Below are 14,250 nucleotides of genomic sequence, written 5' to 3' on the forward strand. Positions count from 1 at the left end.
ATATAGAAACAATCATAAATCATAAATTCAATAATTTTTCTCATACTAAAATGAAAAAAATACAATTTTTCTCAGAAATTCAAAAGGCAAGTTAAAGAAAATATTTATTTTTTAATAAAATTTATTTATAACATTTTGTGAATCATTAAAAAAATATATAAAATTTGAAAATTATTCTTTTAATTTTAAACAAACTTTCTTAAACTTATTTTTTCTGCCTACAATCCAAAACACTGAAAAAAGTAACTAAAAAAATTAATAAAACTTAGTTATGATTAATTGGACCAATTAAGAAAACAATTTGTTATTTATAATCTACTAAGGTTATTTTCTTTGTAGAAATTGTAATTTCGGCCATCCAAAACATATTATCAAATAAACAATTATTAGCAAAATCTAAGAATTAAATTTCTATATATGCATTTTTATATAATAATAATAATAATAATAATAATAATAATAATAATAATAATAATAATAATAATAAAAAAGTAAAATTGAGAAAGATAAAATTTGTCTCTCATCCAATAATTATTGTTTAGCCAACCTTTGCTTTTCTCTAAATAAATGGCATTATAGAATACTTCTAATAAAATTATTAAGAGTGCTTTGTCCACCACAAAGGATTAAAAAATAAACAAAAATGATTAAAGTCTCATAGTTTAACATCTAAATTGAGCACTATAAAAATCATGCTATCTGATAGGGGAATAATATAGCCCATCTCCAAGTCGTCCATACAGGTCGTCCATAGCCCACCTACTACCATAAACACCCTCAGTAACTTACCTACAAGTGCCTCGTCCAGGGAAGAAGAGCTCAAGACGAAGTACGCACCATCAGAGTGATGCACTCGTCCAGAGTGTCGACATCCTCGTCTTGAGCAAATTCACCCGTTAGACGAGGCAGCCCCCTCGCGTGAAACAAAGCACGCCCAACTGAGGAACTCAAGGACGAGGGTGTCACACTTAGGAAAATCTCCAAATGAGATATGATAATCCCTTATCCCACGCGTAACCGCCAGGTATCCGTTGTGAAACAAGAGCATAACTTCCAGACGGTTATGCAAGTTACGTTTGATTTCTATCTCTCCTTGAAGCCAGGAGAAGTTCCAACTTTGGTAACCGCCTATGATAACACTATATAAAGGCTGTTTCAGACAAACCCAAGGTATGTTCAGTTTTTACTCCAAAAAAGTTGGAATTCGAATAACTTAGAGGAAAAAACTAACTTTGCCATCGGAGGATTTTTGGCCGGCAGCCCCGGTCGCCTTTGATACGCTTTTCTTTCTTTTTCAGGCCGTAGAAAGATCCAGTAGTCCTTTCAAGTCCGAGGCATCCAGCCTACTGATTTTCTTGGCATCATCAGTTGGCGCCGTCTGTGGGAAAGAAGTAAACTTGTTATTCTATCCCAGACAAAAGGTTGAATGGTTCGAACAAGATCAAGGGCTACCATCCAAGGCCACAAGGAGAGTAGGGATGCTTCCAAAGAATCCCCTTCGTGATCGCATCACACTCGTAATGCCACCGCCTTCTATGCAGCACATACAATCCATGGCGGCTGCTATGGCAGAACTGATGCGTCAGAACCAGGAATTGAATAAGGAGATCAACTTCAGGAGGCAGCGTCAAGGACACATTGAGGGAAGGGCCCCAAGTCAGGAAGGAGGAGGGGAGAATGTAGAGTCCGAAGATCAAACAAGGGGTACCGCTTCAAGAAGGGTGCCGCACTTGGAAAAAGAAATGGACCAGATGAGAAAAGCCATGGATGAAATGAGGGAAAACATGAGGCGAGCAAACCCAGTAGATGATATGGTCCACCGAACGGACTCCCCTTTTACAGCCTCCGTCAACAGTCACCCTCTACCTCCGAAGTTCAAAATGCCTTCTCTAGACTCGTACGATGGAAATCGCGACCCCTGCGATCACATTGCAACTTTCAAGACGACCATGCACCTGCAGGGGGTCCCAGACGAGATCATGTGCAGAGCTTTTCCCACCACACTCAAGGGACCAGCGCGAGTGTGGTTCAGCAAGATTCCCCCAAACTCAGTGGGATCATTTGAAGAACTGAGTAAGCTGTTTGTCAACAACTTCATTGGAGGACAGCGTCACAAGCGATCCTCCTCTAGCCTACTGACCATAGAGCAAGGGGACAATGAGAGTTTGCGATCTTTTATCACCCGGTTTAACAGAGAAGCCTTGACGGTGGACGAGATGGATGACAAGCTATTGCTGGCCGCTTTCCACAATGGGGTCAATTCTGACTTGTTTATTCATAAGCTCTACGAGCAGGAACCACAGACTATGGCCGAGCTTGTCCATTCGGCCCAGAATTTTATGAATGCTGAAGACGCCATCATAGCCAAGAAAAGAAAACGGGCAGAGCGCTCGGAAGGGGGCCACCATCGCTACCAGGACCAAGGACCTCGTCCGAAGAAAGTTCGGGTAGACGAGAGAAAAGATAAGGATGGTAAGAAGGCCAGTTCCTCTGCAAGGAATCAGCAATACACGCCCCTGACTATGCCATTAGAGCAGGTTCTTATGCAGATCAAGGATGATCCGTCCTTGAAGTGGCCGGACAAATTGAAGGGAGACCCCAACAAGCGTAATAGGAGCAAGTACTGCCGTTTTCATAGGGACCATGGGCATGATACGGACGAGTGCTTTGACTTGAAGCAGCAGATAGAAAATCTCATTAGACAGGGAAAATTGAGGAACTTCCTTGGACGAGACCAGAGAGATGAGAAAATGAAGGCCAAGGTGGAAGAATCATCACGCCCCCCACTAGGAGAAATAAGGGTAATTATGGGAGGAAGCTCGGCGGTACAATCGTCCAAATCAAGGAAGACATACCTGAGGGTGGTGCAGAACATCCAACAAGTCTGGACGACCTCCTAGAACGACGGAGGTAGACCAACAGGCTGTTACTTTCACGGACGAGGAGGCAGGACGAATTCACCACCCACACGATGACGCGATAGTCATTACACTACTCATCTCTGACTACACTACCAGGAGGGTATTGATTGACAATGGCAGCTCTGCAGACATTCTCTACTACCCCGCGTTCCAACAAATGAAGCTAGGACGAGATCGGCTTCGACCAGTGAACTCGCCGTTGGTGGGATTCGGAGGAATGAAGGTGCAACCTGTGGGCACCATCACGTTGCCGGTGGCTGTCGGGACGTATCCACAGCAGATAACCAAGGAGGTGAATTTCCTTGTTGTTGATTGTGCATCGTCATACAATGCAATCATTGGAAGGCCAACTTTGAACAGCTGGAAGGCGGTAACCTCCACCTACCACCTGTCCGTCAAATTCCCGACCGAGCACGGAGTAGGCCAGGTACAAGGAGACCAGCTAGCTGCCAGGGAATGCTACCTAGCCATGCTGGCCATGGACGAGCACATGCAAGCGATGAATATAGAAGGAAGAAGGGTCGTGGCTGAGCCCACTGAAGCATTAGAGGACGTCCCTTTGGACGATGACCATCCCGAGAAGTCTACCAGAGTTGGGGCAAGCATGGAAGAGGGGGCAAAGCACGCTTTGGTTCGATTTCTGAAGAAAAACCTCGATGTCTTTGCATGGAGTCATGAGGACATGCCTGGCATTGATCCGAGCGTCATTACCCACAGCCTGAACGTGTGTCCCTATTCGAAACCAGTGCGTCAGAAGAGAAGAGTTTTTGCTCCCGAGCGAGACAATGCCATCAAGGAAGAAGTGCAGAAGTTGGTCGCCGCGAAGTTTATCCGAGAAGTTCATTACCCAGACTGGTTGGCGAACGTAGTCATGGTCAAGAAAGCCAATGGCAAGTGGCGGATGTGCGTGGACTTCACTGATCTCAACAAAGCTTGCCCCAAGGATAGCTATCCATTGCCGCGCATTGACCAGTTAGTGGACTCGACGGCAGGTCACAGGATACTTAGCTTCATGGATGCTTTCTCAGGGTATAACCAGATTCAGATGAATGAAGCGGATCAGGAGAAGACCTCATTCGTCACGAGCCAAGGGTTGTATTGCTACAAGGTTATGCCCTTCGGTTTGAAGAACGCAGGGGCGACTTACCAAAGGCTGGTTAACCATATGTTCCGTCCTCAAATCGGGCGAAATGTGGAAGTTTATGTGGACGACATGCTGGTGAAGAGCCAGGACGAGGATAAACATCTTGACGACCTTCAAGAGACTTTTGATACGTTGCGACGGTACCGCATGAAGTTAAATCCGAGCAAGTGTGCCTTTGGGGTTTCATCGGGTAAATTCTTGGGGTTTATGGTGTCGCACAGAGGAATTGAGGCGAACCCAGATAAAATCCAGGCGATACTGAACATGGAGCCACCAAGAAATATCAAGGAAGTCCAGTCTCTTACTGGACGAGTCGCCGCCCTCAACAGGTTTGTATCGAAAGCCACTGACAAATGTTTACCTTTCTTTAAAATCCTTAGGAAGGCTTTTGAATGGACGGACGAGTGTCAGAAGGCCTTCCAGGACTTGAAGACGTATCTAATGACAACCCCGTTGTTGAGTCCGTCTGTACCTGGGGAAGAATTGTACTTGTACTTGGCAGTGTCCCCACACGCAGTAAGCTCAGCGTTGGTCCGAGAAGAGGGGAGAGTCCAGAAGCCGGTCTATTACACAAGCCACGCGATGAGAGGGGCAGAAGGACGGTACCCGATGATGGAGAAACTAGCCTTCGCATTAGTCACGGCTTCTAGGAAGCTGAGACATTATTTTCAGGCACACGTCATCAACGTCCTGACAGACCATCCCATAAAAAAGGCGATGAGCAGGTTGGAAGCCGCTGGACGGTTAGTACAGTGGGCCGTTGAGCTCAGCGAGTTCGATGTCAGGTACCTCCCGAGGAGCGCAATAAAAGCGCAAGCATTGCGCGATTTCATTGCAGAATTCACCCCCCGTGACGACCCGAGCAAGGACGAAGGAAATGAAATGTGGGTGGTAAATGTAGACGGATCGTCCACACTGTATGCAGGAGGGGTTGGAATTGTACTGAAGTTCCCTGAGGGTGACAAGCTGGAGTATGCGGTCCGTCTGCAGTATCCAACTACCAACAACGAAGCTGAGTACGAGGCTCTACTCAAGGGGTTGGAATTGTCCAAGTCCTTAGGGGCGGAGTCGTTAGCAATCAGAGGAGACTCTCAACTGGTCATTAACCAAGTAAATGGGATGTGTGATGTCAAAGAAGATCGAATGAAGAAGTACCTTAACAAAGTGAAACGCCTTGCCCGGAAATTTTCAACTATAAGTTTTATTCAACTTCCCAGGGAGGAGAACGCTGAAGCAGACGCCTTGGCAAAAGCCGCCTCGGCAGGAGTCATAGACGAGTTTGACGACGTCCAGTACATGCCGAGCATAGACATCCCTGACATACAGCAGATAGGAGAAGAAGAAAATTGGATGAGTCCGATAATAATCTATCTCAAAGATGGGAGGCTTCCAGAAGACAAGGATGAAGCGAGAAAGTTAAGGGTCAGGTCGGCCAAGTATGTCATCATAAATGAGGTGTTGTACAAACGAGGTTTTTCTCAACCCTACTTAAGATGCTTGGCTCCTGACGAGTCAAACTATGTTCTAAGGGAGGTTCATGAAGGATCCTGTGGAAATCATTCAGGGGCAAGGTCCCTCGTCCATAAGATCGTCCGTGCAGGCTACTATTGGCCAACAATGCAGGCAGACGCTAAAGCCTATGTCAAGGTATGTGACCAATGCCAGCGTTATAGCAATATACCCAGACAGCCGTCAGAGTATCAGACCCCAATGACAGCCCCATGGCCCTTCGCACAGTGGGGACTGGATATCCTGGGTCCTTTTCCAATAGGAGTCCGGCAAATGAAGTTTTTGGTGGTAGGGATAGATTACTTTACCAAATGGGTAGAAGCTGAGCCTCTTGCAGCAATCACTCAGCAGAACGTGAAGAATTTTGTATGGAAGAATATCCTATGCAGGTTCGGAGTACCCAGGGTATTAGTATCTGACAACGGACGTCAATTTGACAACGCACCCTTCAGGGATTTCTGCAATCATTTTGGAATCAAGAATCACTATTCTTCACCCTCCCATCCACAGGCAAATGGGCAAGCGGAAGTAGCAAACCGATCCCTGCTGAAAATCATCAAGACTCGGCTTGAGGGGGCAAAAGGGATATGGCCAGACGAGCTACCTGGTGTTCTGTGGGCCTATAGGACGACTGCACGAACTCCGACAGGAGAGACCCCTTTTAAGCTAGCCTATGGGAGTGAAGCTGTTATACCGGCAGAGGTCCATATGGCAAGCCACCGAGTGATGAAGTACCAGGAGAAAGACAACGGGGAACAACTTCGCCTTGACCTCGATCTTATTGATGAGGTAAGAATGGATGCGGAGCAAAGGACAGCAAGATACAAAAATCTCATGGCCAGACAGCATGACGCCATGGTAAGGCCCAGACGGTTCAGTGTTGGGGACCTTGTCCTCAAAAGGGTCTCCTTGGCGACCAGGAACCCAGCTCATGGAAAACTGGGACCCAATTGGGAAGGACCCTACAAAGTAGTCAATTGCAAAAGGCAGGGGTCCTACTACCTGGAAGCCCTGGATGGACGGAAGTTAGAACATCCTTGGAACGTGGAACATCTGCGAAAGTACTATCAGTGATGAGCAGGGACGAAGGAAGTCAATGGCAAAACTACAGTTGTGGTTTGCGTGTTTGCTTATATTTACTTGTGCTTTTACTATTATTATAGCGTGTTATGAATAAAAGTGCACTAGTTCTTAAACTCTTGCACTACTTGCAGACTAGTTTATGAAAGACGATGCTATGTACTTGGTATCTTAATAAGGCACTAGCTTATAAGCGTGTGCCAAGTTCGTGAACAATGTTCATGTAATAATATGGTTTGGATTTCTTATGTACTTGAATTCCAGTTTCCCTGATAATATCCAAGGACGAGGAAAAAGCCTTTGACAAATAAAATCACTGGACGAATACAAACCCGTCTAAGCTCTGAGGCATGCTCGTCCAAAAACAAAAAATGAGGATAAAGCAAAAATGCTAAGGCATGCTCGTCCAAGCTTTCCTTAAAAAAGAATGAGGATAAAGCAAAAATGCTAAGGCATGCTCGTCCAAGCTTTCCTTAAAAAAGAATGAGGATAAAGCAAAAATGCTAAGGCATGCTCGTCCAAGCTTTCCTTAAAAAAAATGAGGATAAAGCAAAAATGCTAAGGCATGCTCGTCCAAGCTTTCCTTAAAAAAGAATGAGGATAAAGCAAAAATGCTAAGGCATGCTCGTCCAAGCTTTCCTTAAAAAAAATGAGGATAAAGCAACAAAGTTAAGACATGCTCGTCCAAGTTTTCCTTAGCCAGGGCATACTCGTCTAAGAAGGGAAGTAGGCCTTAACACCTGCGTTCTAACGGCGAGCATATGATCGTCCTAATACAATCGTCCATAAGGGCATCATGTAAACAATCACCCAACACTGGGAAACATTGCTTAAAAGGCAAATGAATGAAAATACATACACTCGTCCATGGAACAACAATGATGATAACTGAAAGTAAGCATTCATTAAACAATAAAAGGGTGAACGACCACCGTCCAAAAACCCTTGAAAAGTAAGCCTTGAAAGGCATTGTTTATAAAGCCGTCAAAAGTGCTCAGGACGAAACAAATGTACTCTTATACATTTAAAAAAAAAAAAAAAAAAAAAAAAAAAACAGGAAGAAAACACTTGAACAAATGATGAAAATTTTCAAACGGGCATCAGGCATTAGGGTCGTCTTCAGCAGGCTTGGTAGAGGCATCGTCTTCAACATTGACATCTTCAGAGCTAGTCTGAAGAAAAGAACTAGCAGCACCTCCAAGTTGAAGGACGATAGGACTGAAGTCAACTTCTGGAAACCTTTCTTTCGCCTCCATGCGAAAGTCTTCAAATCCAGCCGCATAGTTGGCGTCCAGAAGGTCCGTAAACTGCTTCGAAGCCCTGAACTCCTCCACAGCCTCGTCCTTAGCCCTCACAAGGGAATTGCTTAGCTCGTCGGTCTTTTTCTGAAAGTGGTCAAGACGAGAGTCCTTTTCCACTACATCAGCCTTTAATTCCTCGACGAGGTTTAGCAAATCCTTGGCTGCGTCCTTAGCCTCAGCAGCCGTCTCAGCCCAGCTCTTGCACTCATCCTTAACCTCCTTGATCCTCCTCTCCAACAGCAGCCTCGTCCTGTCCAACTCAGTAGCCTGCCTAGACGCAGCTATAAACTTGGACATGGCCTGCACAAACAAATAAGAATTTTTGTATCAAGCAAAGTAAACAAGCATGAAAAGCTAACGACGAGAACAAATTTGTATCCATTACCTTGAAAAGATCGTGGACACCCGAGTGTTCAAAATCCGTCAAGGACATGTTGTAGCATGCAGCCACGTCCTCGTCAGACACTGCCTGTTGGAACCTCTCCCAAGCCAAGCCCTCACTCTCGAGCAGGTTGGGCACAACATCAACGGGAGGTTGGGACGGGGCAGGAACGCTGGTCTTGGACGGTGGAGTGGGAGCAGGCTCAGACGACTCCACGTTGAAGATTGGGACGGACGGTGGTGGAGGAGGAACAGGGACAGCAGGAGAGACGACCCCAGCCTTGGACGACTTTCTGTGCTTGGCTCTCCTGCTGGGAAGGTTTTCAAGGTTGATGGCCTTTGACAGGCTCCTCTGATCGCCAACGGAAGGACGAGCCCTAGTTTCAGTGTCTTGCTTGCCACGCTCGTCCACGACCCCTTTGCCTTTGTTTTCCTTCATGGTAGCCATCCCTAAAATAAATAATAATAATTAGAAGTAAAAAAAAAAAAAAAAAAAAGGAGAGGAAAGGCAAGACGAGAACTCACGTCGGCGGACTGTAATCTCGTGGGCTAAGGCTTCAGGAGAGGGCTCAGGGCCAAGTCCCCAAGTTGCAAGACGCTGCAAGGTAACCAAAGAGTGGAAGTCCCTCTCTGGGTGAAGACGAGCTTTCTGGACGCGTCCTAGATGGAACTGGCTCAACGACGGCCTCCTAACACCTGCAACAAGGACGAAGAAATTAGCCCAGAAAGATATATAATGAAGGCGATGCTACAGTAGTGGTGAGCATACCTTCAGGACGAAGGTTCCCTAAATCTCCTGTATATGGGGGAAATGAATCCCTGCCCACATCAGCAGGGCGTCCTGCCCAAAAACCTGAGACGAAGAAGAACTCCGTCTTCCAACTCCTATCTGAGGTAACCAAAGATTTAATTATCCTACAGTCTTTTCTCCTGGCTGTGAATTGATAAAAGCCACGAGATTGACTAATTTCAGAGGGTTTATAGCAAAAAAGGAACTCGTCCACGGTAAGAGGACAGTCCCCTTCGAAAACCTCTCTCCACAAAATTTGCATAGAAACAACTAGTCTCCATGCATTAGGATTTAATTGACATAAACCTATACCTAACCTAGTAAGCAACTCCCTGGCAAAAGCATTGAGAGGCAGCCTAAGACCCCCTAGAAGATAGGCTTCATAAACCCCAATGCCAAAATGAGGTTGGCAACACCACTCATCACGGACGGCCAATCTAGGATTTAGCTCGTCCGGGATTTGGTACCAACTCCTAAGGGACGTTAGTTTTCTCTCGTCTGTCTTGGCTGGAACCCCAACAGCGCGGTATACAAGCCTCAACCTCGTCCCTTCTAGTGGATGATGGCGCGCTAGAAGGACCAGCCCTAGACCCGAGATGCTACCCTCTTCCTAAATTCTTCTGGAAAACTTCTACGGGAACCCCAGGAACCCCAGAAACATACTCGTCTGAGGTGTTACCACTACTCCTACTGCTGTCACTACTAGAGCCACTATAGCTAGTTGTGTTACGATATTCATCTATCTCCCTATCAACGCTATTGCTAGACGAAGAAAAACTTTCGGACATTTTGGAAATGTAAGGGAAGCCTAAAACGAGCGTAGAGAAAATACCTGGCTCTAGACGAAGAAAACTAAAGGACGCTGGAATACTCCTAGACGAGGCGATGGACGAGAGATGTCAAACGAGAGAATTTTAAGAATGAGGAGGGTAGGGGAGGAAATCCACTATTTATAGGCGTTGAAAAGTAAAACCCAGAACGCAATGACCAATCAGGAAGAACCACGTGGCAACCTCCTCGAAAACCCAAACCAACACAACGGTTAACTCGGGTAAGTAATGACACGTGACATAATATGAAGCCTTTGCAACCTCGTCCCTTACATGAGACACGTGGAATAATGTGTTGAAACGAGTCGAAGAAACAAAAGAACTTTGGACGACCTTAGAACGGGGCAACCGATAGGGGAATAATATAGCCCATCTCCAAGTCGTCCATACAGGTCGTCCATAGCCCACCTACTACCATAAACACCCTCAGTAACTTACCTACAAGTGCCTCGTCCAGGGAAGAAGAGCTCAAGACGAAGTACGCACCATCAGAGTGATGCACTCGTCCAGAGTGTCGACATCCTCGTCTTGAGCAAATTCACTCGTTAGACGAGGCAGCCCCCTCGCGTGAAACAAAGCACGCCCAACTGAGGAACTCAAGGACGAGGGTGTCACACTTAGGAAAATCTCCAAATGAGATATGATAATCCCTTATCCCACGCGTAACCGCCAGGTATCCGTTGTGAAACAAGAGCATAACTTCCAGACGGTTATGCAAGTTACGTTTGATTTCTATCTCTCCTTGAAGCCAGGAGAAGTTCCAATTTTGGTAACCGCCTATGATAACACTATATAAAGGCTGTTTCAGACAAACCCAAGGTATGTTCAGTTTTTACTCCAAAAAAGTTGGAATTCGAATAACTTAGAGGAAAAAACTAACTTTGCCATCGGAGGATTTTTGGCCGGCAGCCCCGGTCGCCTTTGATACGCTTTTCTTTCTTTTTCAGGCCGTAGAAAGATCCAGTAGTCCTTTCAAGTCCGAAGCATCCAGCCTACTGATTTTCTTGGCATCATCACTATCAAATTACAATAACTATCAAATTAAATTATTCAAATCATAATATGTAGTAAGATAATATTATATTTTTATATTTAATCCTTTATAATGCAATAGGATAACATTTAACAATTAAAGAGAGAGAAAAAAGCACAACAATTAAAATAAACAAAACTGAATCGCATTAACCTAAAATAGATTAAAGGATATAAAAAATTATCAACCTAAAGCGAAGATGCAAGAAAAATAAAAAATAAAAATCCACCCAAAAAGAGAGAGAGAGAGAGAGAAAACCTATTTTTTTGTAAGGAAAAACTATACATAGAATGAAATAGATAGTGACAAATTTATAGTAAGAAGGTGTAAATAAGAAGAGACAAAAATAGAGGAAGATGAAGGGAAAGATGAAGAATGATATTAATGTAGAGGGTAGTGGGGAGATGAGAAGGTGAGGGAAGGAGAAATGTTGGAGAAGTAGTGGGGAGATGAAAAGATATGGGAGGGAGAAAGGTTGGAGAAATATAAATATGAAATAAAAAAATATTAAAATAATTATAAGAAAAAAAAAATAATGACGTGAATGCTGACGTGACTCAACATAAGCCCAGCAGGATTAAACGCTACGTTTCAGCTTTTAGTAATATATAGACTAAAAACCAGAACTTATATATTTTACTAATGAAATAGACTTTGAGATTTTTTATTTAATAGCAAATGTAGACTTTCAGCTTGGGGAAAGTACTTTCATAAAACATTGATTGAATTACAAAAGACCATCCAACTAATCAGGAAGTGACCCTACAAATTTTTATGGATAAGAAGGTAATTTTTTATAGTGGAAAAAAATACTAAAAAAAGACACAGAACATCTTGCTGGACTGCGTTCCTTTTATGAGAAAGTCTAAAGTTACAAAAAATTTGACATCCATTAATGTGACAAATTATTAGTAGTAGATAGAAAAGTGTTGTCAATGCAGCCATACTCTTCCTTTAATTTAAGAGAACTAGCTGGTCCTATTCCTTTTCATTTATATTTTGTTTGTTTATCTTTTTTTTAGAAAGTTTCAACTTATGACGTACATTTTTAATGATAGCTCTTTAGTATTAGACCAAGACACCAATCAATTTTTTGGATGCAGATTGTCAATCCCAAATGTTGATATGATTGATTAAGGAGAGTGGTAGTGTTCAAATGCTTTGATGAGGTTGGTTTCAAAAGCAGCATACAATTTTCATTTTGGTTTGTGAATTTTTGGAACATGGATCAAATTTTTGCCCTACGACTATATTTGGTACAGTACAAGGTTTGTAAACATGTCTAAGGATTTATGAAGAAAGAGTATAACAAACCCAGGCTTCACCACTTAAGGCTGCTTGAAAATGACCAAGTTAGAGAAAATTTTCAATTCAATATTATCTATTATCAAATTCACCATACCACAACAATGTTTTGTATTTTCCTTTGGCTTTTGAAGCAGAACCTCCAAAGCTAGAACCAAGAAGGAAAGAAACAAAACAGTCAATTACATATAGATCAGAATTCAAACCAAATGAAATCTAAATCAAAGAAAACCTATTATTCTATTGGCATTGATCCAATCTTGCTAAGTACATCAATCCTCCATCATCAAGGGGCCTAGTGTTTGCGCCAACAACTCTTTTTTTTAATTATAATATAATTTTTTTTTTATTGGAAAACTGTATTCATGCTATTGTGACTATCTTTTTTGATCGTGGGATAAGGGATATGGGTAAGTTTTACATTGCCAAATATCCGTCTTAGCATAGATTGATACCCAAATAAATTGGATTAGAGTTTTTGCACAACAAATGAGTTAGTGTTTGTTTGACATAAGCTTTTAAGCTAAGCTTTTAGCTTTATGTACAGCTTTTAAAACCTTATGTTTTCCTAATTTTTTTCACTTTTTAGTGTGACCTAGAGGTTTGACTTTGATGTTTCTCTCTATTACTGTACAAAATTGAAGCAGCCTTATGCCACAATAAGTAATTTAATGATTCATAAAAAAAAGTAATTTAATGAAAAACTATTTTGTAAAGAGAAAAAGGTTTGCCAAACTAATTTGAGAAATTATTTCATTTTATATATATTCCAGAAAAAAAAAAAAATTTCAAACCAAAGAACAGAAGTCTTTTTTTCCCTGTAGAAAGTTGGGTGCATGGCACCATTGTGTCCAACGGACCCACACTTAATTAGATACCTCAATAATGAGGAGGTTGGCAAGACACGAGAGTCTTTCTTGCCATTTTCATGGGCAGAGACTTTGAGCATTTCTCACACTTTGAAGAAGAAATAAGGTTGAATGGAATTACAAAAATCTTCTTGCCATTTTCACAGGCAGAGACTTTGAGCACATCTCACACCCTGAAGAAGAAATAAGGCTAAAGGGAATTACAAGAGTCTTCTTGCCATTTTCATGGGCAGAGACTTTGAGCACGTCTCACACTTTGAAGAAGAAATAAGGCTGAAGGGAATTACAAAATTCTTCTTGCCATTTTTATGGGCAGAGATTTTGAGCGTGTCTCAAACGCTGAAGAAGAAATAAGGCAGAAGGGAATTAATTGAGACCATTTGGTTTATTAAGAGAACAACTAAAAGAGAGACACGACTTGTGAGAGAAAAATAGTGTTAGTAAAAGAAAAAATAAAGAGATTTTTCTTTAATGGTAAAACATATACAAGAGATTTATTGTAATTGATTTGATAATAATGAAATTATTAAGAGTTTGTCCTATTGTTTTGCCCTTAAAAGAGAAACGGTTTTCCATGCAATTCTTGAGTGTAATTGCTATTTTGGGTTGATAATTTTTGTGATAATATTCTTGGGACCTAACACATACGCCAATTACTAAGACTATGAAATACTTTGTTTGCATTCCTTTTATTCAAACAAAACAATTATCAAACTCCTTTGCCAATACCAATCTATCCTTTAGTTGTTATAGCATCAATACAATATACATATGCCATAATGGTAACTTTCTGCAATTTCATCTCATTAGAAATCTAAATGCCCAAAAAAATAGCCTGAGCTACTACTGCTATTAGTTACCCACCTAACTTTTATATTACGTTCCCAATCACGGATTAAAAAGCAATACAAGCTTTGTCATCATTCAGTTGCATAACTATTAAGCTTCAAGAGGCCTTTCAGAGACTTCCTTCACTGCTTGGCTTTTATCATTAGAGACATTCCTCTTGAATGATGCAGAAGGATGCTCTTCAAAACTCTCATGAAGTTCTAATTTCTGCAAATTTCCCAAATGCTCTTCACCCAGT

General features: G+C 42.4%; 1 protein-coding gene and 1 pseudogene across 1 annotated transcript; both read right to left on the reverse strand.

The window, feature by feature from the left end:
• Positions 1-7,731: 7,731 nt before the first annotated feature.
• On the reverse strand, positions 7,732-8,775 carry LOC142638847 (uncharacterized). Its single transcript, XM_075812906.1, has 2 exons — positions 8,341-8,775; positions 7,732-8,255 (listed from the first exon to the last, which is right to left on the reverse strand). Exons 1-2 carry the CDS (start codon positions 8,773-8,775, stop codon positions 7,755-7,757), a joined length of 936 nt encoding a protein of 311 aa, XP_075669021.1. The 3' UTR covers positions 7,732-7,754.
• A 5,327-nt stretch (positions 8,776-14,102) lies between these two features.
• The window catches only part of LOC142638850 (serine/threonine-protein kinase ZRK1-like), an 83,747-nt pseudogene continuing 83,599 nt past the window's right edge, over positions 14,103-14,250 (reverse strand).

The sequence above is a fragment of the Castanea sativa genome, chromosome 6, assembly GCF_040712315.1.
Source record: "Castanea sativa cultivar Marrone di Chiusa Pesio chromosome 6, ASM4071231v1".
NCBI classification, from domain to species: Eukaryota; Viridiplantae; Streptophyta; class Magnoliopsida; order Fagales; family Fagaceae; genus Castanea; species Castanea sativa.

Coding starts and splice junctions, on each gene's coding strand:
- LOC142638847 (XM_075812906.1), bottom strand. CDS start 8,775: ATGAAGGAAAACAAAGGCAAAGGGGTCGTGGACGAGCGTGGCAAGCAA. Junction 8,256..8,340: donor GTGTCCACGATCTTTTCAAG/GTAATGGATACA, acceptor TTGTTTGTGCAG/GCCATGTCCAAGTTTATAGC.